We start from the raw sequence: 27,089 nt of genomic DNA on the forward strand, positions 1-27,089 counted from the left end.
TATTGCATCTCTGCTGGAATATGAACCCTGACACAGCTTAAAGTTTCCTCTCTTGGTTTTCCTTGAGGTTCCGTTGTTTTGGTTTTTTTCCTCCAAACAAACCATACAACATTAAAAATTAACAGGGTTTTTTCTGCTTCTTTGTTTTGTTGGGGGTTTAGCTATGCTGGTGGCATGGTAGTGTCAGTCTTTTGTTTGCTCTGTCACTTTGTTTTGGGAAATGTCAAGAAACAAAGCTTTATACTGATATTTATGGTTCCCAGGACACTAAAGTCAGTGGATTTTTGTAAACCTTATATACTTTGAGTCATATAATGACTCAAATACAAATAAACTTGGCATCACAATAGGGTGTACAAAAACTGTATATAAAAGATGGAGTTTTGAATCTGAAAAATAAAGCCAATGAAGAAGCATCTAGAACCTGCATTAACTTTTCATTTTTTAGGCTTCAGGCACATAGAAAGCTGCAACAAGTCAGATTATGAAGGCAACTATGAGAAAAAGACCCTACCGTAAACTTTTTCCTATTTGGTTTAAGGACAAGATGCTCATTTTGTAAATTAGAGCCATCCATATATTTTCAAAGTTAGATCTACTTCTGTCTTATGACATCAAAAACCCATGGCCAAAATGCTCAAGATAGGGCTTCATAATTGTTTTATGTCAATCTAAGCAGAGTTACTACTTGCCACCAAGCAAGGTAGACAAACTTTAAACAATGTCCAAAGTTTGCAGTGACAGTTGGCGAGACCTGACCTAAGAAGGGGATCCCACAGGACTTCACCAACATCATTAATAGTTGCTACAAAGGCCACTCGCTGACAATGAAGAGGAGTGGAAATGAAAAAGAAGAAAAAAGAAAGAAGAGGAAAAGGAGGATACAAAAGGAAGACAGTGCTCAATGGATAGATAATAAAGATTAAATATGCTAAATGCTAAACTAAATGCTGCTATCCTAAAGTATGGGGGAGAGACACTTGAAACTTACGTGTAGACATCTTTTTTTTTTCTTCTATTTACTTTTTAACACTCGTTAGCTTAGCTAGCCAAGCAGCCTAGTGTTTACCAACTCTGCTGGCTGTGATGTCACCGATTCAAGTATGTGTGGGCGTGAATCAGAGTCAGGACCCTGGCAGTCATTGGCTCAAGCTAGAAGCTAGTAGTTATAGTTTTAACACTTCGTAACCTGTCACCTTGGTCTTGGTCACCTTGGTCTGTGAATTTTTCCCTCACTACACCAACATAACCTTGAATTTGCACGGTCTCAAGCACTGACTGTACAGATATTGCACTGAACAAAAAAAAATCTTGCATAGACAGTATTGTTGCCCTCAGGATGCACTGCAATCAGTTTCCAATCAGTCAGTTAGTCTATAGCACCAACATTTTCAGCTGTTTAAAATATGCTTTAGTTGTCATCATATTTTGTGGTGCTGCTTATCAATACTATTGAACTGGAGGTACAAATTTGCAGTTTGCAGCAATAACCACAGACCTCAAATTATCATCCAAATCACACAATGTCTACAATCAAATTGGTTTCTGGCAAACATATGGACTGTTTAAGTTCTGCACGCGTATACCCAATCAGCATGAGGTCAGTAGGCAACCATGGGGAACACTACAACCTTTGTCCCGGCTTGCTCCATCCGTACTTGGGCTTGTTTTTGAAGCCTCGGTTTGAACCCTCTGCTATCAGCCACCTGGGAAGTGAGTGACAGCTTTTATATGCCATAACACATGTAACTGATATGAGTCAATGTGACTCATCCAGAAATTACACACGATTTTCCACAAATTAGTTTCAGAGACGTCCCTCCGAGTCAAAAACAACTTTAATTTTCCTTTGTTTCAAATACCCTCCTGACTTAAATACAAGTCCATTTCCATCATCTTTGGACGGGTCCAGCTAATTTTGCAAAAGTCACATCTGACAGAGCCAGACAAATTCACAGAAATGCACAAAAGCTGTCACAAATATTGTTTTTGTGGACGATTTCACAGCCATTTACTAGTCTATCATGTTGTCAACTAGTCTTGTTGTCGCAGGCCTGAGCGGTCTGATCTCTGAGTGACAACATGTTCTGGTCACATAAAATGTACCGAAGCAAAAAAAAAGGTCTCTTTTTCCACCAGTTCATCAGCGTGTTGTTTCCAAGAAAAACCTCACATCAGTCAAGCTCAAAACAGCAGCTTGTTGCCATTGCTGGAGCCATCTTTGCTAACAGCTGTGCTTTGTAAGTGCAGCACCTCATCACTGACTGTGAGCTGTAGTTTCACCTTTACTTGTTATCATTTGTTTCTTTCACGCGTAGTTGTGCAACCGGTTGGTGGGGGTGATGAGAAAAGCCTGTGTGACTCTTTGAGCTTTCAGAATGGAAATGATTAAATGTACATATGTAAGATTTCCATTTTTGTTCATATCAGCTTGGACCGTAACGCACCCTTGGGCTCTCAACAAATCTGTAAGTCATGAAGCAATCGGGGAATAATCCTGGAACCCCAGTGCAAAATGAGACACTCGTTGTGATTAAAATCATTTTAAGCTTTAATTTCTATTTTTTTAAAAATCATGAAAATACAATTAATTCTGTCTTAACTGACTTTTTTCCCAGGTTTAAATGACATAAAGTTTGCATTTGAAAGCCAAACAATGAGTTCCTTCCTACAGCAATAGTGGGGAAGGGGGGGGGGCATAGATTTAAAAAGAGCTGAGGGGGTTTCCTAAGTCAAAGATGGTTGGGAACCAATGGTTTAGATGACAGTATAATAATGGTCATACGGCTGTGACCTCCCAAATGGATTCAGAGGTTATCCATGATTCACTCCGATAATGAGCCTCATCACTTAGGCTGTCACCCTCTCTCCTTTAAGGCCCCAGGCTAATATCTGCAGCCAGCAAAGCATGAAGGAGCAACATGAGCAGCAATCCCATGCAGCACTGGCCACTGTGATACATTACTGTAAGCGAATGAATAATTAGATACTTATTTTGCATAACACTGAAGCCTACTGCACTGTGTATGACTAGAGTAGGCGAAGAACTGATGTAAACTGGTCTGCTTTTGTACTCGCCAATGCCAGTTTCCACTTGATTTAAACACATGTAAACACATTTTCCCTGAGGTGCATATTGCCGGCATTCAAAGGCTTTTTTTTCTTAAGCTACAGTAACACTTGACGCCAAGGGAAATCAGGCCTTGGATTTACAGTTCTTCAGCTTGTCAAGTACTTTAAGGAAAGGACATTCAGTCATGGTTACTTCCTCAGAATTGTATGTTATTTGAATGTGTACACGTACACAAACATGACTGCAAGGCTTTCAATGGCTTTGGCGGGAGAGCTGTCTCCCTTTTGTTGGGAATCTTTACCTGTACAGCATGCATTGCAGATGGCTCTTTGGTGCTTTTCCTGAGTTCTTTCAGTGTTACTTAGAGGCAGTCAAGACAGATTGCAACCTATCCAGTTAGGTGAGATTTGCAGGGACACAGTCTGCGATAGGACGGATCAGAGCCAGCACAACTGAAAAGCAGGGGCTCCTGCTGGAGGCCACACTGACGACCCCAAGGACTGTAAGAAGGAAACAAGTGGTTGAGTTCCGGCAGCACGCTGGCGCAACTTAATCCAAGCCTGCAAATTAAAAAAAGGTAATTAATTTATTTGCATATACAGTAGTGTACATGTTGATACTATAGAACATTCTACTATATTGCATTGTATTTGTTTAATGGTGTCTTTGTGATCTTGTTCAGTTTTATGGGGAATCCTGGATGTTGTACAAGAAAAACGGCGGTGATTACTGATTTTTATCTGCTGAAAAGGTTACACAGCATTAACATTCGGATCTTATTACCACCAAGAGATCTCAAACATGATTTTATTCATGTTTTGTCCTCGGTCTTTTTCCAGATGTGCATGTGTCAGTGTTTGCTAATTTCTCACCTGGTAAACGCAGCAGGGGTGTTGAGGTGGTGAAACAGAGCCGGCTCACACATGAGGGAGGACCGCCGGCACACACTCACACAGGACTGACCCAGTGGAGCGAGGTGAACCCTCAGAGCACTTTTTGGTGGCCAAGTAGGGACAGATTTACTGCAGAAGTTCTTGATGATAACAAAGAGAAGGAAAAAACTGACAACAATTAGAGTTTGAACCAAGCAAGAACTGAAAAATCGCTCCTCTATCTAACGCTCATAAGGGAACAAAGGCCTGGGAAACAATCCTGACTTTAACTTAAAATCTGGATTTATCTATTATATAGATACACATATACACACATCTTTGATAATATTCTGTTTGATAGATCCCCAACTGGAGAAATCTTTTTCTGTCAATACTTTACTCATATGAACTGCAGTTGTGATCAGAAGTTTCCATGCACTCATCATGGGCATGAATGTTATGGTATTGCTCTATTGGAATATCCAATAGGACCCAATAGTAAAGTTTAAGAATTTGGAGGTAGACCTCCATGATGATACCACCACTATGCTGATACAGTGTTGTTAGGTTTGAAAGGCTGAGATTTACTCCTCCAAACATACCTCTTGTCACTGTGGCTAAATAGCTTAATCTTTGTCTCATATGATCATAAAACATTTCTCCAGATGACATCTGGCTTGTCCACGTGGGCAGCTGCAAATTTTTAGTCAAGCTTGAATACATCAATTTTGGAGCATTGTGATGTAAAAAATCGCTTTACAGTGACGTTGGTGTTCCAGGAGTTTCAAGTTCAGGGCAGGCTTGAGCCTTCATGCTTCCTGCGTTGTTCCTGAACCCATATTCCCTTTTGAGGACCTTTGCAAAGAAGTGACACATCTGAATAACTTGTGCTTACGTGCAACTGTCTGAATTATGATCTTGGAATCTGCAGTTGTTTAGAAATGGCTCCAGCTAGTGTAAATCCACAGTTCTCCTTCTTAGCTCTTCACTGAGTTCCTTGGACTTTCCCAATGTTCTGAGGTCAATCCAGTGAGCACTGTCAAACAAATCCTTTTTGTGCCAGCAAAGAGAAAGAGTTGCAGGCTATCATGATCACTAATGAGATGTTAATAGGATTTGGCCTGGTCAAGTTAAAAGACCCTGTAGAACCTTAAACTTATTAAAAGATTGAAGTGAGTGTCTGTATACACCTGAGACTGTAAGTCTAATTTAAAACCTGTGAGGATTAGAGAAAATCCAAAATAATTACCAACTTGTGCACCCAATTTTTCATTTGTAAAGTCATTAACGATGTATGCTGTACAATCATTCCACTCTGGAAAGAACAGTTAAAAAAATAATTAAAAGCCCCAAATTATTGTGTAAAATTCTGACCACAAAAATTCCAACAAAGGCACCGAGGCGTCAACTGATAGGTTTACAAAGGCATGCACTCTTTTTTGAGATTTCCACACATTTCAGAACATACTTCATAAATCTGATTTATGACTGAAATTTGCTGGGGTACCACCTAATAATAATACTCCATCGCTTTTTTACATCTTTGTACCTGGTGAGTGATGTAACCAAGGACCCGCTTCAGCATTCCCACACAAGTGAACTCCTGAGGAGTGAAGGACTTCACCTGCAAGATCAGACATAAACACGCTACCTTAAATGGAATTTGGGGAAATAATATGTGTGCATGTTTGTACTGAGCATACAGTTTAACTGTGATTTAGTATATTTAGTCAAAACTACCTCACTTCTTAGAATCGCTTTGACGGCCTCGCGTATGTCACTCTTGTTGGTCACATCCACAGTCCATACGTAGGGTTTACCAATGAATTCCTCAGCATAAGGGTGCTGGGAGGAGATCTGCGATTGAAAATTATAAACTGTTATTATATCTTTGATAAAATATTGCCAGTATTTGGGATTCAACAATGAAATAACAATTTAGATAATATAAAATATTTATTTTCACGTTTTATCCCCATGATTTAAGAGTTGCTTGCCTGTCTTGTGGTGGGCTTGCCCTTGTAGAAGTCATTGCTGGCTGATGAGTGTGGAGGGTCAAATCTAGGCTGAATAAAGACACATCCCATTCCTATTGCCTCAATAGGTGCTGGACCTTCATAGGGGAAGCCAAGACCTACAAACAACTGAAAGGGAAGATTTATAATATTGCAGGTTATCCAAAATAATTCTCTTTCTACACTGTGATCGGCTTTAATTAGACCTTAGCTTTACGGAGAAGTTGTTGAAAGTGTTCCTGAGTCAGCAGTCCGTGGTTTCTGATTAAGCTGGGCAGATGCAATGTGTGTCCAGGAGGCTGATAGACTGTGGCGTGAGTCTCCAGTTCTTCACTGATCACTTTCACATACTCATATTTACCCTGGAGATTACACACAGAAAAACAACAACAATAAAAAAAAAACAGATGGATCACTGAGTACATGAAATTCAAGCGTGTTCAAAACCAAAATATACATGATATAAATATTTTCTTCTGTCCTGTGGCGCTATTTATCCATCTGGTGTAAGCTTCCCAATTTTGGTGATACCGGCTGTAGAAATGTTTGCCTTCACATCAGCATAACGGAATAAACATTGCCAGTCTTGTGGTTCTCCAAAAAAGTTCCAAAAAATGCCTTTTAAAAACAGAAATAACGATCAAGTTTCTCAAATAAAGCCACAAACTTTCTGTGAGCAACAGAACCATTTCCGTTCTACCAAAGTGAACCCACCAACCTGGCAAGCATGCAAATAAATGGAGTGGTATTTATATAGTATGGTATTTAACTGTTCTGCTCTAAGTGAATGAAATCACACCACATAAGCCATATTCACCCATTTACTTGGAATTACTTCTGCTCTTTAAAGTGAGCTCAACCTAATAGTTGCATCGAGATCAGGGGTTCAGTGTTTCCAAAGTTTGCTCAACAATATTTGGTAACATGTAGACTGGAAGATGCCCTCTGCCCCCCTCCTAGCTATCTACCACTGATGAGACACTTGACATTAATGCTCCGTGTCTCATCTATAAGGTTTGCTAGTTGCATGTTTTCTTTGGCTGGCAGGCATAGTTTGGTATAAAGGCAAAAGCTTCACAACAATTGCCATGGAGCTTCAGATTTACTTATCTTTTAACTTTTCAACAATTCAAGTGGCTAGTACCCTTAGTAACGCAGTTATTAGCAGTACCATCTAGAACTATCGTACTCGAGAGAAGGCAGACATTTTTATACCCAATATCTCCAGTGCAGTTCACACCAAAACATGAATCCTTAAATAAGTAGTTCTACAGGTCTGTCTATTAACAAGTATTTTTGAGTTTTGGGTGACGTACAAACTAAGATCTAGTCGATATGGTGGCCACGAGGTTTCAAACGCATTGCAACTTAAGGAAATGTCAACGTGTTTTTTTTTCTATTGCCATTGTGTTTTATTCAAGCTCAGCTGTGTTGTGTGTTTTTTAATAGTTGGTGTTTTCCTAAGGTTGCAGTGCATTTAACCTCTCATAGCCATCAAGTAGAGGACTTCTTGGCATAATTTGTTGTGAATGTTTGTTTTCTGGTATATATGCACTTTTTTTGGTCCTCATACCTGCCACATGTAGTCCTGTTTTCCATAGACCACCGCTATCCTGTCTTTCTTGTAGCTCACTGGCTCGAGCTCGCTTCCCTTCCTAACGGTTCCTTCACTCACAAAGCCCAGGAAGGAATTATCAGGAGTGTGAGCTGGAGAGAACAGAGCAAAGAGGACTTAAAGGAGATCTAAAAATAATTACTCAAGGGTTTGAACTTCAGCTACGTTCAGAGAGAAAAAGGTAAAGCAGCAAGTCAGTCCAGTAAGTTTTTGGTAGAAATGCTGACAGACTTGAGCAGAAACTTCTCCCTAACTTGGTGATTATTTTAACTAAACTGTGATCAAAGACGGTGAACACTTATGAACCTATCTGCTCTGAAGATGACATAAAGAATAAGCTGATTGAGAGAAATGTGAAGGCTACTATTGCCGAGGACGCTTATTAGGACTATAGTTGAATAACAGTTTATATTAAAATTCTGCAAGAGAGGAAAAACATGCTGTGCAGCATAAATCATCCGCTGAAGGAAATGAGAACTCCACATATATAAGAAGGTTAGGTGTTTGGATAGGCAGCTGCCACCCTGCTGCCCTCTGACACACTGAGGTAGGTGTGAGAGATGAGTATTTACTTTAAAAGGAATGTGCCAGCAAAGGTGTGTGTTCAAACATCGATTTGTAACCTTTGCGTGTGTGTGTGTGTGCTGTCCTCTTGTCTCAAGATACTTGTTTAAAAGACCTTTGCCAAATCTCCCCTCATTCACCCAGCACAGAATTTCCTGCTGGCTCCTTTTCAGCTCCACTTGTCTCCAGCGTCTGTCTGGGTTCACCGCTTCACACACACCTATCAGATATAGTAGTGATATGCAATGAAACACTGCTATGGTCATGCAGCTTGTGGGGGTTTGGAGAAAAGCTGGGAGTGAATGAAGCGACCTTTGGTTTCTTCTGCCTGTTTACAGTTCTTGTTTCCTGTAATCCTTCAGTCAACTGTCTTCCTCTGGACTTTTGCAAAACAGAAGCATAAATGCTTAAACATTCTCAAACTTCATTCTTTTCTTTCGTCCTACCGTGTCCTTCTTCTGTTTTGTTTTCTTTCTGTCTTTTGGTCCTTCTCACATCCTCAACTAACACCCCCCTCCTCCTTTAGCAGGACAAATAAACAGTGTTCCAAGCTGAGGGATGAAGAGTGGCTCTCGGCCCAGGGCTTCCAGCTTTTCTCCATCTCCCGGCAGGGTGGGAAAGATGACAAGGAGAGGTGTTGGAATGAAAGCTCCGTCTGGGCACGAAGTTTATTTAACCTTAGCTGTTAATCCTCTCATTGTAAGGACACTTAGAGGGTTGCATTGGAGACATATTTAGAGTGCATTTTAAGATAATTGTATCCATGCGTAGGAAAGACATAGGTACAAATCAACATGCGTACAAAATAACTTACGGAACATGGTCATGTACTGTAGAGGTTGGAGATCCCAGCTGCCCCACAGCGTTTTATATCCATGGCTACGTGCGTAGCTCGCAAAGTTAAAGGCTGGTTCAGTGCCAAATGAGTCCAAGATTCTGAAGCGACACCTAGAAAGATTGTTGTTTTTGTCATTCATTGATATACTTATTACTACATGTTTTGGCGCATAAAGCTGCAATCATCATGTGACATACTTATATTTAAAATCTCACAAAGCCCTGAATGTGTCGGGCAAATATCAGGGCCAATAAAAACTGGACAAAACAACATGTAAATGTTTAATTGCTTTGACTAAAGGATCTCACAGTTTTCCTACTTCACACTGAAACAATAATCCACTAAAGCAAGCTGTATAAACGTGTCATATAAGTTCAACTTTATGGAAAACAGAAGTAATTTTTTATTATTACTGGTGGTTTTTTTATTAATGACAATATCATTTTTTATTAATGACAATAATGGTAGTTTCTAAATCATTTATGACTACATCAAAAGTCTTCATAAGAAAGGACTTGAAATGTACTTCCTATATGATCCAGAAAATTGTTTATGTACTGGTAATGCTTGAAAGCCAGTCCCATGGCTCCTTGGAGGTGAGCGAGGCCATGATAGTCGGTATAAATGAGGTCAAAGGTGAGGGGCCTTTGGATCGGACAGCTGCCTCTGCCTGGAGCAGCACCTATCAAGCTGAATTAATCACAACAAACACAAGTCAGGTTCTAGAAAGGACAACAATAATATTGTTTCCCTCTTTTCATCACTACAGTGTAAAGTAATCACAGATTAGCTGGACTGACAAACACAAGGTTGTGTAAAACATGTATAAACTGGCTTTAAGGTCTGTAATTACATCATATATCAGTGATGCCAGAGTATAAATCCTATTCAGTCCAATTAACTAATGAAATTATGTCAAAATAAATAAAATTAGTAGTAGTAACCTGTGAAGTTGGTGCTGTGAGGTGCTGAAGATCAGGTTGTGGCCAAGGATTGTTAGGCAAGCGCTGAGGTCTGCCCACTGAACCAGTTCTCCTAAAGGACCACCTCTTTCCACCATTGCTTCAAAACGCTGGCCAACACTTCCAGATAGGGCACCAGGATAAAGCAGCACCTAAAGTATATAAAGTCCCAAATTATTATTTCATTGATTATCGACTATATAAAATGAAATACCTCAATAAACTTTAATCACTTATACATATACATATACCCTCATCTGTGTGGAGACTGTGTTATTGCTGCTCTCTTTCATCCTCAGACCAGCCTGTATCCACCGTTCAGACATTTTTTCCACTCTGGAGCGGATAAACTTCATTGCTGGGCTGCTGTTGTTGCTGATCGCCTCATACAGTGGGAGTAGAGATTTACGTATCTCAGCCTGCAAATGATTATAACATGAAAGCAGTGAAAATGTCATCATTCCACATCGACATACACAGGCGCATCAAGAAGCTACCTTCTTTGTGTGAGCTTGAGGTTTCTGATGCCATGGCAGACTAGAGTGGTTTCTTCCATCTCGAGGGGGACAAAAGTCCTCTGTCTGGCTGAGGTAAGTCAGTACGGAGCAAGTGGTACCATCCACTCCATAAAAAGCATAACAGGGGTCTGACTGCCACTGAGCCTGCAGGAACTGCCACAGAGAAACTTGTTATGTTATTAAACATGTTTTTTACCTGATCAAAATTGGTCTTTGTACACTGCAAAAACTGAACCATAAATGACACATTCATTTCACTGCCATTCATTTCAATACAACTGAACTCATTTCACTTTTATTTATATAGCACCAAATCGCAACAGCAGCATATTATAAGGTAAAGACTCTATAATAATAGAGGGAAAACCCCAACAGTGGCTCCCTATGAGCAGGTACTTCGCAACAGTGGGAAGAAAAAACTTCAGTTTAACAAGAAGAAACTTCTGGCAGATCCAGATTCATGCTAAGGCAGGGCATCTCCCATGATTGGTTGGGGGTGAGGGGAGAACGATAAGACACACTGAAAAAGAGCTGGAGATTAATAAAACTAATGATTAAATGCAAAATGGTGCATAAGCACAAATAGTGAAAACAGAGGAGTGAAGAATAAAGGCTCAGTGCATCATGGGAAGCCCCCAGCAGACTAGGCCTATTGCAGTGTAACTAAGGGAGGATTCAGGGTCACCTGACCTAGCCCTAACTATATGCTATATTAAAAATGAAAGAGAGAGCGTCTTTAGGTAGAGAGTGAGTAGGTACCTTTTTAGATACTGTTTCTAAGATTTTTAGAACAGAGTACAATAACCTTACTTTTATCTTAATTTAGAAACAGTAAGTTAGAGGTCTTTATGTTTTTAAGACATTCCTGCAGATAAACTAATTGCTGTGTGTCATTTTGCTTCATGGGTAGAAAGAGCTGGTGTCATCTGTATAACAATAAAAATATACGGTGTACCTTCTAAGGGAAGCATTTATAATGTAAATAGAATTGGTCCCAGTACAGAACCCTGTGGAACTCCACAATTAACCTTAGTGTGTAAAGAAGATTCCACATTTAGATGAACAAATTTTTGACATTGCTTCCACATACAGTAGAATAGAGCTTTAGTCACACCCTCTCACAAAGAGAGAAGAGAGAGAAAAGTATAGATCAGGTGATTACAATGAAGGAACTAAATGCATTTGTCAGCAACAACTAATTTGCTTAGAACTTGATTGTGTATGGACAGCCACAGAGCGTCTTTTCCATTTACAAGGACTAGTATTATCGGGTTTTTAAGAAAATGCACAACACTTGAGTTACATAATGAATTTAACATATTGGCCAGTTACAGATATTGCGTCATAAAGCCATGGATGGAGCTGATACAACAACAAATCTATTAGCTAAGTAGGATTAGAAATGGAAGTCTTGTCTCTTGACCAGAAATAGATATTGACAAAGGTCATTCAAGGTTGAAATGTTTGCTAGGATGTCTTCATAGTAAAAATATATATATATATATATTTTATTTTTTTTTAAAGCATTTTAATATAGGCATAAGCATTCCAATACACCAATTAAATTTGCACTCCAAAACATTTCCACTTTCTCACCTCCACCTTCTCTGCACATACTGGATATGCAGGATCCACTGGCACTTGACACTTCTCGTTGGACCCTGTGGGGTAACATATTAACCGTCAAACTTTTTTTTCCTTTTTATGGCACTTTTGAATGCACCATTATTCTTTAATTCCTGCATCAGTAACAAAACGTATACTGTTGAGTCACCTCAACTCGGCTAATGAAGAACAGCGGACAATAACTTTGATATACAACCTCTTGACTGAAATGTGCACAGTGAGTAGCAGCCATCAGCACAATGTATAGTGCTGCCATGCCTGTATGAGGTATTAGACTAGTGCTCTCAGAGACCCTTTCCCGTAAACCCCCCACCATCTCTAGCCCATGTCAATCAACTGGAATGAATGCACTCACGCACACCTGACACACCTGCCTCCTACCAAACATTCCCATTTACCATGCTGGCCTTGCCAAAGTACACAGTCCTTAACTGTGTAAAACAACCTAGTAAAAAGGGAAAGAGAAGAAAACTTGTAGGCTGAGCTGAAGCATGAGCACCTAAAAACAGTGTTATGCTATACGAGCACAGCAGAAAGAAAGAAAAAACCTTCTGCAAAAACAGGAGTATGGGCAGACAAGTTGGTGAAAGGACTCCTGGGTAATTCAGACATATTTTATGAGTGTGAGGTAATGTAGGAGGGAGAGGGTGAGGGGCGAATAGGCTGGTATTGGTGGGAAGTGTGTGCCTCTGAATATGCGGGTGGCACATGTGGACATGCATGTCCACAGAAGTGTGTCTACAAGCATATCCATGTGATGGTGTCTGTGTGGCCTAAACTATATGAATTCCACTTTTTGAATCATACTTACCCATCCCCGGCACTCACATACCCATACAATCCTTCGCGTGCTAACTGGCGTGCGTGCGTAACCCGACTCTCACCTGACACCTCACAGGAGGGTCGTAACGTAAACTTTTTTCCCTCCCCATGCCCAGTGGATTGGTGCTGGCTATGTGGGACTTGTTAAACTTCTATTCAAGGACTTCATCCCCCATAACCACCTGCACACACACTGACCTGTAGACCCACCATTCACACCTTCTATTATCACAGCTTGTTAATTTCAGTGTGTGGTTAACCTTTTCTAAGGCTGTGAACCATACATTTGGCTCAGAGGATCACTGTACCGATACAGGCACCCACAGAGAGGTAAGTAACCAGCCAATTATTGGGATTTTTTTTATTATTTAGTATAGTCAAAGCACAGTTTAATTTAAAAAAGTATAATTCTTATTGGATCTTGAACAATGGAGTGCTTCTAATGAAGGGAACTCTAAAATTAAGTTAAACTAGGAAAGATTTATATGCCCGACCTCTCAGTGAGACCCAGTCAGCCAAATTTAATCTCCTCAAATTTGGTTTTGGAAAACTTGAACTAACTAATAATTTGATTATATGTAAATTTTCCATGTCATTTTGTTTCATAGTTAAATTGTTAAATTTAATGGAATCTGATAAAATTAAATATACTTGATTGTTATACTGAAAATATTATACTGAATATATTTTTAATAATTAATTATTTGAAAAAAATACACCTTTGATTTTACATATTTCAGTTGCAAAGAATCTTTATATATACAGGATATACAGTTGTATACTGACAATTTACAAATTCTGAATGGAAAAAATAGTAATATAAAAAATGGTAATTCACTTTTTGCAAATTTAAAATTGAAGTTAAGTAACTATAACTTCGGGTTGTGCAAAAGTTTCGGCATCCCATTAAGTCATCTGTTTTGTATCAAGCTAAAAGTCTGTCTTTATTCTGTCTGCAATGTCCTGCGGATAACTATAACTCCTGAAATAGTTTTAGGTGGTCTTGTACAGTGGGGCAAAAAAGTATTTAGTCAGCCACCGATTGTGCAAGTTCCCCCACCTAAAATGATGACAGAGGTCAGTAATTTGCACCAGAGGTACACTTCAACTGTGAGAGACAGAATGTGAAAAAAAAAATCCATGAATCCACATGGTAGGATTTGTAAAGAATTTATTCGTAAATCAGGGTGGAAAATAAGTATTTGGTCAATAACAAAAATACAACTCAATACTTTGTAACATAACCTTTGTTGGCAATAACAGAGGTCAAATGTTTACTATAGGTCTTTACCAGGTTTGCACACACAGTAGCTGGTATTTTGGCCCATTCCTCCATGCAGATCTTCTCGAGAGCAGTGATGTTTTGGGGCTGTCGCCGAGCAACACGGACTTTCAACTCCCACCACAGATTTTCTATGGGGTTGAGGTCTGGAGACTGGCTAGGCCACTCCAGGACTTTCAAATGCTTCTTACGGAGCCACTCCTTTGTTGCCCAGGCGGTGTGTTTTGGATCATTGTCATGTTGGAAGACCCAGCCTCTTTTCATCTTCAAAGTTCTCACTGATGGAAGGAGGTTTTGGCTCCTTCCATCAGTATCTCACGATACATGGCCCCATTCATTCTGTCCTTAACACGGATCAGTCGTCCTGTCCCCTTGGCAGAAAAACAGCCCCATAGCATGATGTTTTCACCCCCATGCTTCACAGTAGGTATGGTGTTCTTGGGATGCAACTCAGTATTCTTCGTCCTCCAAACACGACGAGTTGAGTTTATACCAAAAAGTTCTACTTTGGCTTCATCTGACCACATGACATTCTCCCAATCCTCTGCTGTATCATCCATGTGCTCTCTGGCAAACTTCAGACGGGCCTGGACATGCACTGGCTTCAGCAGCGGAACACGTCTGGCACTGCGGGATTTGATTCCCTGCCGTTGTAGTGTGTTACTGATGGTGACCTTTGTTACTTTGGTCCCAGCTCTCTGCAGGTCATTCACCAGGTCCCCCCGTGTGGTTCTGGGATCTTTGCTCACCGTTCTCATGATCATTTTGACCCCACGGGATGAGATCTTGCGTGGAGCCCCAGATCGAGGGAGATTATCAGTGGTCTTGTATGTCTTCCATTTTCTGATGATTGCTCCCACAGTTGATTTTTTCACACCAAGCTGCTTGCCTATTGTAGATTCACTCTTCCCAGTCTGGTGCAGGTCTACAATACTTTTCCTGGTGTCCTTCGAAAGCTCTTTGGTCTTGGCCATGGCGGAGTTTGGAGTCTGACTGTTTGAGGCTGTGGACAGGTGTCTTTTATACAGATGTTGAGTTCAAACAGGTGCCATTCATACAGGTAACGAGTGGGGGACAGAAAAGCTTCTTACAGAAGACGTTACAGGTCTGTGAGAGCCAGAGATTTTCCTTGTTTGAGGTGACCAAATACTTATTTTCCACCCTGATTTACGAATAAATTCTTTACAAATCCTACCATGTGAATTCATGGATTTTTTTTTCACATTCTGTCTCTCACAGTTGAAGTGTACCTCTGGTGCAAATTACTGACCTCTGTCATCATTTTAAGTGGGGGAACTTGCACAATCGGTGGCTGACTAAATACTTTTTTGCCCCACTGTATATGTTTAAAATTCCCCTGCAGATTTTCAATAATGTTGAAGTCAGAGAACAGTGGGAGTCATTCCAAAAGCTTGAGCTCACACTCCTTGGAGATTTGCAAGGTGTTATTTTATCAAATTCCTATGGCTTTTTTGGCCAAATGGCACAATTTAGCATTTATTTGTCCCTCAAAGAAGTCTTTTATATCCAGACATTGCTTTACGTTGTTCACACAAGGACTTTTATGATGAGGCTACATGTAGAAGCTGTTAGTGCAGCAGATAAGAGAAGTTCTTTCAAAAGAGGACACACGAGCCACCGTCTGTGTTTGTTTCTATTCAGTCACTGATTTGAAAAAACCCAGTAGTAACTTGAATTTTTTTGAATTCTAAAATTGTTCGATTTGGCCATCGTAAGTGTTCTTTCCTTTCCCTGTTTAGTGCATAGTCAATTGACAGTAACACTTTATAATACAGCCCATAACTAAGGGCACAATTTTCCTGTAATTAAATAGGATTTCAATGTGTTTAATTGAAATTACAGTGTAAATATATTTATCTAAAAATAATCAAAGGGAGGCAAAGTTAAGCCACTCTATATTTACCGAATACTTATGTTGAAAGAAGGAGAAATATTGTTTATTTTTCCGCTATGTTACCAATGAATAACGTAATACTTAAGGTTACTGACAGTATCATTATTTCTTTGTTTCCTGTAAAAACCTGACTTTTTACCTCCTTCTAGTGAAACTGCCTTTAAGTAGTTTTAGGCAAATATAATTGCAATTCCAAATAAAATACATTATAAAGCCATTTAATTACAGCGGAATTACCCCCTTAGTTGTGGGCTGCATTGTAAAGTGTTACCCACTTTTTTACTCTCAACTAGCATGCAAAGAACTCTATGAGCTGCATCCATAGATAGGTTTTTAGCACTCATGGACATATGCAAACCCGATGGATCAATTACAGGGTGCTTGGAGTTTAGTACCTTACCCAAGGATACTCTGATGTACAGATGCGGGAGCTGGGGATCAAATTACTGACCTCCTAAATTGGCAGACAGCTTTTGAAGTGTGTAGGTGATGATTGGCTAATGAGGAGATGTGTCTGAAACAAAAAGCATTATCTGCTCTACAAAAATAAAATAAAAAATAAAATGTGTGAGTAACTTCAGACTTGTACAACTGACTTCTAATTCTTGACACGTATGATTTGACACTAGGACGATTCAAAAACACTGACAACTGCCAGCACAACCCCTCAGCCTCCTAGTAGACACATCTGTGCTGTGAATATTTGAATGAAATTTAAAATATTCACAAGATTTTCAGAAAACTTCTTCTGACCTTGAGGTCAAGGTCACTGAGATTCGAACTCATCCAAGATTTTTAGTAGATACCCCCTATGGTATAAATTTGAAACTCATACGTTGTCTCATTCTGAAGTTATGACATTCACATAGTTAGGTGTCCACGCCAGCTAAACCTTCTCACAGCCCCTATGCATATGACTGAATATGACAGGGTTTACTTTGTCTTTTGGTTCAGCAGATAGAGTTTCTTCCAGAAGTTTTTTCCCAGATCTCATCTTGACTACCACAACTCCCTCATTTTAATTCCTACAGAAACTGCAAGCTGGAATTGTTTTTTAGCTGCTTAGAGCGACTTTTGGTCAGAACAAGGTTTAGAGTCAGCAAATTTGCTCATTGTAGCTTTGAAGCTGTAGTGAGCAGAAAATTCCTAATCACAATTTTTGATGTGTTTACATTTGAAGAAAGATTTATTTTTAATGTCTGTTTGTTATTGTAGGGGTTGTATTCCCTTTATTTTTACTTCAATAATTACCACTAAAGCAAATATTATTTGCTCATGGGTGCCCAAACCATTGCGTACAAGTTTACAATTTCCACCCACAGGAAATAACAAATCCAAACTGAACAATGAAATACAAAACTGTCTCTTGAAGTCAAGAAAAAAGTGAGCACATATGGTAAGTCTATTCCTGTATCATCGTTTTAGTTTAAGAGAATCGAGGTTGATCATTGTAAACACAATGTAAACCATGTTAAGTCATTTAAGAAATATTGGAAGTGATAAAAGCCTGGACTTCACCTGTGTGTGATCTACGGCTAACAAGTGGTGTTGGAGCTTCAGCCTGATGGTGGTGTTGGGGGTGACGGCTGAGCTGATCAAGCCTCTGCGATACTCTTTTCAGCTCTCTTTCTACTAAACGAGCCAAACCTTGCTGGTCCTGTCTGAAGCTGGGAAAAAGCAGAAACCCATGTGTGACCACAAAAATGCACTATAAGTCATATCTATATTTAAAAATACTGAGCTCCACAAATCAATACCTTTGCAGCAGCAAAGTGAGATCATTTCTGATCAGCTTGGAGCCATCTTTCTCTCTGCTCAGCCTCTGTACCTGAGTATTCAAAGCCTCCAAGCGAAGAGCCAGGTTACGAAAGCTAAGCCCACGCTGACCTGTAATTTAAAGTATACGCATAGAGTATGTCACATGTTGTAATCTAGAAGTGGTATTATTAAGTCTAAAATGAATATTATTAGTCTATTAAATAAAGGTATTCATAAAAACACACTCTTTCACTACAAAGAGCACTATTGCATTTTATTTGACTAAACTTATTTGCTCAAACCTTGTCCCATAAACCCCAAGAAATAGCAAACTCAGTGGGTTAAAATGTGACTTTAAGGTTTCCTGACTGAGCAACAATGAATGATGAACCAGGAGGGAGACCAGTCTATTTAGCGAATGCTTGCACATTCTTTATTAGAGGTCACGCTAGTTCAAAATACTGACCTCACGTGCTTTAGAAAAGGCTCTTTAGCGTTCCAGTTTGCTGGTTGGACTTGAAGCAGACTGGGTTTGAGTCCCGCCCACAGCCCTTTGCTGCATGTTTTCAAACTCTCTTACTCTGCTGTCCTGTCTTTCTTCACTATCGCTATCTAATAAATCAAAAAATTTAAATAAACAACAATAATAATAATAATCAAGCAAAAAGAAAAGTCTCTGAGGTGATATACAGTCATGGTTAGGAGTTTACATCCCCACCTCATGGGCATGAATTTTGGACTTTTAATGATTTCTTTGAACTTTTCTTTTTCAAGGGTAGATATGATTGAGTAGCACAAACTGTTACTGACTTAAATGTTGAATTTTCTTTGATCGTCAAAGGGTCAAAGTATACATAAAGACCCACATACAACCCCACTAATAGTTGGTTAAATTTCCCATAGCAAGTTCCACCTCGAGCAGATATTTATGGCATAATTAGTTCACTCTGCAAGGCAGAATTAGTATAGTTGATTTGAATTGTTTGGTTTCCTGAAATGGATCCAGCTTTTAAGTGTTGTCCACAAATTTTTAACAGGGGTGAATTCGGCGCTTTGGAAACACCATTCCAGCAGCTTAATGTTATCCTTCTTTAGCCGTTCCAGAACCAGTTTTGTTGTGTGTCTGGCATCATTGTCCTGTTGGAACACCCACTTGTGTTTCTATGTGCTTCAATCTTCTAACTGTTGATGTGAGGTGTAGTTGAAGAATCTGGAAGTAGTCCTCTTTTTTTAACTGCTCCATCCACTTCGTGCAATGCACCAGTACCACTGGCAGCAAAACAGCCCCGAAGCACCGCGCTACCACCATCATGCTGGACAGTTGCTGTAGTGTTCTTAAATTTGAAAACCTCACCTTTATACCTTCAAACATACCTCATGTCATTGTGACCACTAGCTCAATTTTTTGACTTGTTTGACCATCAAACTTTTCTACAGGAGGCTTGTCCCCGTAGGCAGACGCAAACTTCAGTCGAGGTCAATGGTGTTGATTTTTTGGTCTGCACCTTCTCAGTAAGATTCATTTCAGTGTTGACGGTGACGCTGGTGTTCCAGCAGTTTCCCATTCATGGCAGACTTGAACCTTCCTGGTTCATGGGGTTTTCCTAACTATCTTAACCGATTTCCTCTCATCTAAGGGTGACAGTTTGAGTCTTCCTCCAGACCTTTGCAAAGTGGTGACACATCTGAATAACTTGTGCTTACGTATAACTGTCTGAATTATGACCTTGGAATCCGCAGTTGTTTAGAAATGGCTCCAACTTGTATAAATCTACAATTCTGTTTCTTAGCTCTTCACCAAACTCTTCACCAAGTTTCTTTGGACTTTCCCAAAGTTCTGAGTCAATCCAGTGAGGGCTGGTGAATAAATCCTTTTTATGCTTGCAAAGAAACACTACCAGTTGTAGTCCACCATGATCGCTAATGAGAAGTTAATAGGCCTTGGTCCAGTGAAGTTAAAAGACACTGTAGAACCGTAAACCTATTAAAAGATTTGTGTAAATTTATAATAGTCCTTCTGACAGTTGTAGACTTCTCACCACAACTGTACACATACATGAAAAAAGAGGTCAGTTGCCCTACGTCACCATACATACATCTTGCTAGTTGACCAAAGGAGGTAGGTTACAGTGATATTTTTAACACTGACTATTATGACAAGTTAAACAAGAACCCTCTACTTCTTGAGTTTGGGCATGTGGACTGAGTATATAGTAACTGGGTGACCTAAAGCAGCATTTTTCATTGTCAGAACCTCAGTTAGACAGCCCTCTAACTGTGAAAATAGCGACTGTATGTTGCCATAAATACTGATGATGATGCTTAAAGAGTTCAGAGTGAAACAGCGTAATATATTGAGGATGTCTTGACCAAACAAAAATTCTATTCACAAAGAGCATTTTAAAATAGTTTTGCTGGCATTGAGCATCAAATATTGAGTGCTACACTGGCTTTAACTTGTGATGCACAGAGAAAATCATAATGTCATTTCATCTTTGTTTGCTCAGCTGATTGTCAACATGTTATTACTGGCCTGCCAGGGCTCCTTTGGGTGCAGAGACAATGAGAGAGGACATGGGACCCTGCAATAACTTACAAGCTAACTGCATGACTGTAATAGTTCAAAGCTTGTAAAGATTGTGCAGCTAGTAAAATCATGTGTTTCTGTATGTTTACATGTCTGCAACCTTTACTTTGAAGTCGCAGACGTAGAAAATAGAAAATGTTTCAAATCAAATTCAAATCATTCCTCATTTGTGTTTTCTTTTTTTTTTTTTTCATATATTTGTCACAGTTACATGTTACAAATCCTTAAACAAATTCTTATAATAGACAAAGATAACCGGAATAAATACAAAATGCAGTTTCTAAATGATGATTTCATTTATTATGAGAAAAAAGTTATCCAAACCGACCTGCCGTATGTGAAAAAGTAGCTGGCAGCTAAACCTAATAATTGGTTGTGTCAACCTTGGCAGCAAGAAGTACAATCAAGCCTTTGTGATAACAGACAAATACTCTTTTACTACACTGAAAAAGAATTTTGGCCCATTCTTTTGTGCAGAATTGTTTTAATTTAGCCACAGTGGAGGGTTTTTAGGCCTGTTGTCATCATACTAACGTATCTTACTGGGGTTGAAGTACAGAATTGACTGGGTCTCTCCATTAGCCAATCAGAGGTGCACTTGCATATGATCATTGTCCTGCTGCTTAACCCAAGTGCCACTGAGCTCAAAGGCAAAAACTGCTCCCCAGACGTTGTCTTTCAGGATTTCCTGGTAGATCGCAGAATTGATGGTTCAATCAATTATGTGCATCAAAAATAAGCCTCTGCGAGATAAGCAGTTCAGAAGGTTGGATCTAAGAGTTCACACTTGGAAATTGGAGCAGAGATGCCAAAGGGATCAAATGCTGGGTCAGGGGCTCACTGGATTTTATTCCTTGTTGCCAAAAAAAATCCCCAAAAAGCAAAACTAATGCTAGAAAACAAACGCGTTCATAAATACTTTGTGAACCAAACATCTACGCTTTTATAGGCCCCCTGTCAGTCAAGCCCCCTTAGAATCATCACTTTTCTCCCTGCCTGCTGTTCTTCAGATGTTTTTCTGGGTCCTTTTGTGTCCTCCTGGATGAGTTGTCAGTGCACTGTTGGAGTCATTTTGGTTGGTATTCCTGGAAAGATTTGCCGCTATTCCAAGTTTTCTCCATTTCTGGATAATGGTTCTCGCTGTCGTTCACAGGAGTCCCAAAACCTTAGAAAGCCTTTGTAAGCTCTTGCAGCCTATTGGATGTCAATGTCTTTGCCTCTCTGTTCGTTCTTTAAATCGTACCATGATGTGTTGATTTTCAAGCTCTTTTAGCCTGCTTCACTTTGTCAGACATGTTCTGTTTAAGTGATTTCTTGAATCAGCAGGTCTGGCAGTAATCAGGTCACGGTGTGGAAAGTGAAACTGAACTCAGCTTTCCAAAACAATGTGGTTAATTACCGTTATTTCATAATTTAATAGGAGGGGCAATAAAACATCCACGATCACCAACGGATTTCGAAGGGCTGGACTGCTGCATGATGGAGAGGAGGACACCGCCACGGCCCTTCTGAGGGTGTTCGACTCTGACAATGACAATGAGGATTTCTTTGGTTTTGAAAGTGACAACGAAGGAGAGAAGAAGAGTGGATGACGAAGCCATCCTGAACCTGTTTGTATCCGACACTGGAGAAGAGGACTTTGGTGGTTTTAGTGCGCAGGAAGATGGTGGTGAATGACTGACTTTTCTTCTTGTTAAAGCTGTGTCACTGCACCTGAGCCTAAAAGGTAGTCCGAATCTATTTTTCTGGTGTGCTGTAGGCTACTGTTATGTACTACATGTGCAAATATGTACCCATAACTTGTTTTTCAAAATATTAATAAAAGTGATGTCTCCAAACAGCCATCTCTTTCCTGACAATTCCCTTTGTGCATATTCTCTTACATATGATAAGTCAACATTGAAACACCTGCGGCTTTTGGTCAGGTGCGGTTTTTCCACAAAGGGCAGGTAGGAAATGAATGAATGAAATCATCCTTCAAAAACTGCATTTTGTATTTACTCGGGTCATCTTTGTCTAATATTAAATGTGTTTGATGATCAGAAAACTGTAAGTGTGACAAATGTGCAAAAAATAAGAAATCCTGAATTTTCATAATACGATATCAGTGCAATCGGGCATCATTTTAAGATTTAATATATCAAATAACTTTGCAAAACTGCAGATTTTCCACAGAGATGAATGTTTGGTGATAAATGGGAGCTGGATTAATTGTGTACAGCTATCGTGGGGCAATCGTGGCTCAAGAGTTGGGAGTTCGCCTTGTAATCGGAAGGTTGCCGGTTCGAGGCCCAGCTCAGACAGTCTCGGTCGTTGTGTCCTTGGGCAAGACACTTCACCCGTTGCCTACTGGTGGTGGTCAGAGGGCACGGTGGCAACAGTGTCCGGCAGCCTCGCCTCTGTCAGTGCGCCCCAGGGTGGCTGTGGCTACAATGTAGCTTGCCATCACCAGTGTGTGAATGGGTGGATGACTGGATATGTAAAGCGCTTTGGGGTCCTTAGGGACTAGTAAAGCGCTATATAAATACAGGCCATATTCCCATGTGGTATTTTTTCCAGTACAACTACTGCTGGGTGGCTCTTTGTACACAACTTCTGGTGGGTCCCACAGAGCACAAAGCAATTGTGGCTGTGTGTGTCAGTGGCTTAAATGCAGGAGTGGGTTATACTGTCTGCTAAAAACAATTTTCCTAGAATTTGAGACGAAAAGCATCGGAATGTTTAGACAAGTATCATCTTTTGTGGTTGCATTTTGAAACCGATTCACTGGTAGGCACATTGTTCAAGTCTTTCACAAAAGAGCTGGCTCTTTCTTATGTTAAGTGTATATATTTGGTTACTAATCCTCACAAGACAGCTATTTTTATTCACTGTAGAAGCATATTATGTATAAATGTATTCCTATGTGTGGCATTACCACACTTCATATAAGTCAAGTGAAGTGAATTAAGAAACCTTCCCAAACAACCTTGTCTACACCATCTTAAATGCCTTCCTTTAGAGAAACAGTTTAGCCAGACAAATGATTTTGGGATTGGCCACAAACCCACAACTGTCAGACGCCTGGGAGGGCCCACCGGGAACTGTGTACAAATCTTCATATAACACTGGCAAATCAGTCAGGTCAGATCTTAATCTCTGCACACAAAGAGCTTCTTTCATAATCACTGTTGCCCAAAACTATGGTAATGTGGGTGCGCGCTAATGTATTACCATTTTTGCATTTTCAGAAAAGTTTTAATAGGAAACTAAATCCACTTGTAAACTAAACTGTGTGTTCGTGTGTATGAGTTACCCAGATCCTCGGGTGAGCTCCCTGCAGGATCATCTCTGGTCATCTCCAGTGGCACCCACAGGCTCTGTAACAGCAGGGTGACCACAGACAGGCACAGACACAGCACCAGGCAGCCACTAGAGGGCACAATACACAGAGAAACACTCTACAGAACAATCAGTGGTCACCAAGCCTTTTTTGGTGTGATGTACCTCCACAGCCCAGCAAAATAGGCTCATGTATCCTTATTTGAAACTGGATGTTATTCAGTGTTGTGTTTTATGTTGACACACTGTAGAAGCCATTGTAGACTTTGTCCTACCTGTGTTTACTTTGACTCTAACTCTTCCACTAGTTTTAACTTTAAACTATATGCTAACACAATTTTAACATTATTGCTAGCTTTACCTATTAGCTACTCGTTTTAGATAATTATTTAAGCCGTTTTTATTACTTTAATATCCCGTTTCTTTTAGGTTAAGCCTACTTACCTGTTACTTTTGTTAGCAGTTGTTGTTGCTTGATGATAAGTCTACCTTTGGCAGACAGTTTAAGCTAACTATTTCAGCTACCCCATAGCCTGCGTTTTTAAACTGACAAAGGCTATGTCCACACGTACCCGGGTATTTTTGAAAACGCAGATTTTTCTATGTGTTTGCACCTTTCGTCCACACGAAAACGGAGATTTTTAAAAACTCCGGCCAGGGTGGATATTTTCTAAAACTCCGTTTTTGCATTTACGTGTGGACGAGAAAAACGGAGAAAACGCAGCGTCAAAGATGTGCGCCTTTTTTGACGTCACAGTGTGCGCCACGTTATTGTTTCGGTGAAATGAATTGCAGTGTTTAAATGCTTACATATATACACACATTTACTCTCCAGCTTTGTTTACTTTTTCCCACCGAGGCTTCTAGACTTCTGATTGGCCAACATTTCTACACGGTTAGGAATATAGCGCCACCTGCTGCTTTGGCATGTTCCTAGCAGCGTTTTCCTTCATTTCTGCCTTTACGTGTGGACGGGATTATTTTTTAAAACGAAAACGGAAAATCTCCGTTTTCAAAAATACCCGTGTACGTGTGGACGTAGCCAAAGAATGTAATTGAATACAATACAGCGTTAAAGTCAGAAGCTATCCCTCATTTTTATACATTGCTTGGATAATGGGACATAGGTGATGCAGTTTACATGGAAATACAGTATATCAGGCAAATGCATGGTCATTTTGTATGAACACATTTATTCTTCACACAGTTTGAACTCTCTTAGGCATCTTTCATGTAATTTTATTAAGTAGTTTTCATTCATCATTATCCAGGCTTTTTCTTTTCTTTTTTTCTGTCTTGAGATGATCCCACTCTGGGCTTTGGCAGGCCAGTTCATGAGTTTCGTTGTGATTTTCTATCTAGATATACTTTTACTACATTGTTGAAAAATTAAGCTGTTGATAATTAGACTTTTTCCAGATGGTGGATCAAATCTGATGATAAAGTCTGGCTCCTTGAAAGCAATATATAAAGAAGTGAGAGGTAGTTAAATACTTTTGCATAGTATTGAACTACCTCTAAAATATTAATTTTATATATAGGTGTATTTTGTTATCAAATCATAATTCACGTCTTTTCAAATGGTTGAGGGTGTAGTTTTGCCTTTAATCTCTAAAAATGCCCCCAAAGAGAACCTGTCTGACAAGACAAGACACCATTTGCTGCAGTAAAATCAACATCATCTTGTTGTTATTATTTCCTTTGATTGTTTATTTTTATTATTTATTGGCCATGCATCTTGCAGGAAATAAAACATCACTTTTTAAAATTAGTTTTCACCATGCCCAACCAGTTAAATGTCCTTTAAACTTTATAAATTTGGTTTTAGTAGTAACCTTGATGCGATTAAAAAAACACACACAGGCGGACTTTGCCTTTCACTAAATTCATTTAGTGAATGTGGAGAGCTAAATTGTTCCATGACTTCAAGTGAGGGGACTCTGGCGTGTAAAAACAAGTATTTGAAGATTTAATTGGGGCTTAGAGAGCCATCACTCTCTCTCACTTTCATCAGGCCAGTAAAAGTATTCACCCTAACCCGAAAACATACTGCATAGCCAGGCTCAAATGCCCACACAATAACTTTGAGGGCTCTCCTAGTGCCTATAAAGCTCCAGATTCAGATCCAGATCAAATTATTTTCCACTCAGTTGCATTTCATCAAAATTGTCAGTGCACTCATCACAAACTTTGAGCTGAACGGCTCAAAAGCCTCACAGGAGAAATCATGTTAAAACAAGTTACTGAGTAATGGTTGGCCTACTGCTGGTGATATCACATGCTGGGGAGATCCAGTTATGCACTAAAACCAGCTAAACAATTAGCTGTCAAAATGAAAATGACAATTTCAGGCAGCCAAAGGAAGAAAAGCAATATGTGACCTGTTTTTCTACTGTGAGCTATAACGAGACTGGGGCTTACCTACGAGGCCGCAGTGTGACGCGCATGGCCCTCAGTTTACAGGGAGTAGGATGTCACTGTCGAAGTAATAACATTAGAAATTCCAATAAATTAAACATGCACTACACTGCAAAAGTGGTACGGTTACATTTCTTATTAACTAATTTGGATTGAAGTGACAGAAAACCATTGTACTTTTTCTTTTTAAAATTGCAAATTAATGGGCACACTTTCCAGCTAAACTCCATCAACAAATTTTACAGGCATAAATAGATGTCAGAGTAATGCTGCTGCCTGCAGGAAAAACCGCCAGCTTGTTTGGCCAGTGGTCTTTCGGCATTTCTGTTATGTTCATTAGACTGATAGAGATGCTAAAAACAAAAAAACGCCTGTCACCAGCCTGTTGTAGGTCAGTGTGAGTCATACACAGAGATGTCTCAACAGTTTGCCTCACAAAACCAGTCAGCACACAGACAACCACACATTCAGAAACATCCTCACCTCTGTAGGCCTTCAACCCAACCCAGTGGCAGCCATCTGGCCTGCTTTGAAAACACAAACTTGAAAAAGCAAATAAAGTTAAGGACGGGACGTGGCTTGCCTCCTTTTTTACTTCTTTCCGCTCTCTTTTCCCTCCGTCTCTGGCCCTGCCTTTTCTCTCTCTCCCAGGGCCTATGGGTAGGCATCCTGCGGTAGTCAAGGGAACCAGACTCCCCTTTAAAGAAGACAATACCCAGAGTGCTGCTTCGGCCTTTCAGAGGTACAATGGAGCCCACGCTACTGGGTGTCACTTTCTTTCAGGCTCACATTAAGTCCTAGTAGTGAATTAATACACAAGCTGGGAACTTATTTAGGTAGCTCAGTGGGTGCAAAGCTTTGGTGCTAAATGAAATGTTATAGACACAAGATGGAAGGAACTTA

General features: G+C 39.8%; 1 protein-coding gene across 5 annotated transcripts; it reads right to left on the bottom strand.

The window, feature by feature from the left end:
• Positions 1-1,835: 1,835 nt before the first annotated feature.
• On the bottom strand, positions 1,836-26,806 carry LOC113028453 (alpha-1,6-mannosylglycoprotein 6-beta-N-acetylglucosaminyltransferase B-like). Of its 5 annotated transcripts, XM_026178729.1 has the most exons (19): positions 26,670-26,806; positions 26,190-26,245; positions 23,743-23,858; positions 17,860-17,989; positions 17,621-17,769; positions 12,054-12,118; positions 10,437-10,610; positions 10,191-10,358; positions 9,922-10,091; positions 9,536-9,667; positions 8,954-9,087; positions 8,255-8,359; positions 7,534-7,667; positions 6,167-6,322; positions 5,943-6,089; positions 5,686-5,802; positions 5,495-5,569; positions 3,946-4,106; positions 1,836-3,633 (listed from the first exon to the last, which is right to left on the bottom strand). In XM_026178729.1, the coding sequence occupies exons 2-19, from the start codon at positions 26,213-26,215 to the stop codon at positions 3,462-3,464; spliced, it is 2,331 nt and encodes a 776-aa protein (XP_026034514.1). In that variant the 5' UTR covers positions 26,216-26,245; positions 26,670-26,806; the 3' UTR covers positions 1,836-3,461. The 5 variants fall into 5 exon arrangements, with proteins under 5 accessions (XP_026034514.1, XP_026034518.1, XP_026034515.1 ...); XM_026178733.1 differs by lacking the exon at positions 8,255-8,359; XM_026178730.1 differs by lacking the exons at positions 26,190-26,245; positions 26,670-26,806 and adding an exon at positions 24,213-24,364.
• Positions 26,807-27,089: the final 283 nt, after the last annotated feature.

This window comes from Astatotilapia calliptera, chromosome 8 (assembly GCF_900246225.1).
Source record: "Astatotilapia calliptera chromosome 8, fAstCal1.2, whole genome shotgun sequence".
Classification (NCBI taxonomy): Eukaryota; Metazoa; Chordata; class Actinopteri; order Cichliformes; family Cichlidae; genus Astatotilapia; species Astatotilapia calliptera.

Bases quoted from the DNA above. Each gene is read 5' to 3' on its own strand.
- LOC113028453 (XM_026178729.1), bottom strand. From the start codon at position 26,215: ATGCGCGTCACACTGCGGCCTCGTAG. The intron at 12,119-17,620 runs GTGAAGTCCAGG...GTTACCCCACAG, and splicing joins TAGCCGTAGATCACACACAG to GGTCCAACGAGAAGTGTCAA. The intron at 4,107-5,494 runs GTACAAAGATGT...GTTATCATCAAG, and splicing joins TTGGTTACATCACTCACCAG to AACTTCTGCAGTAAATCTGT.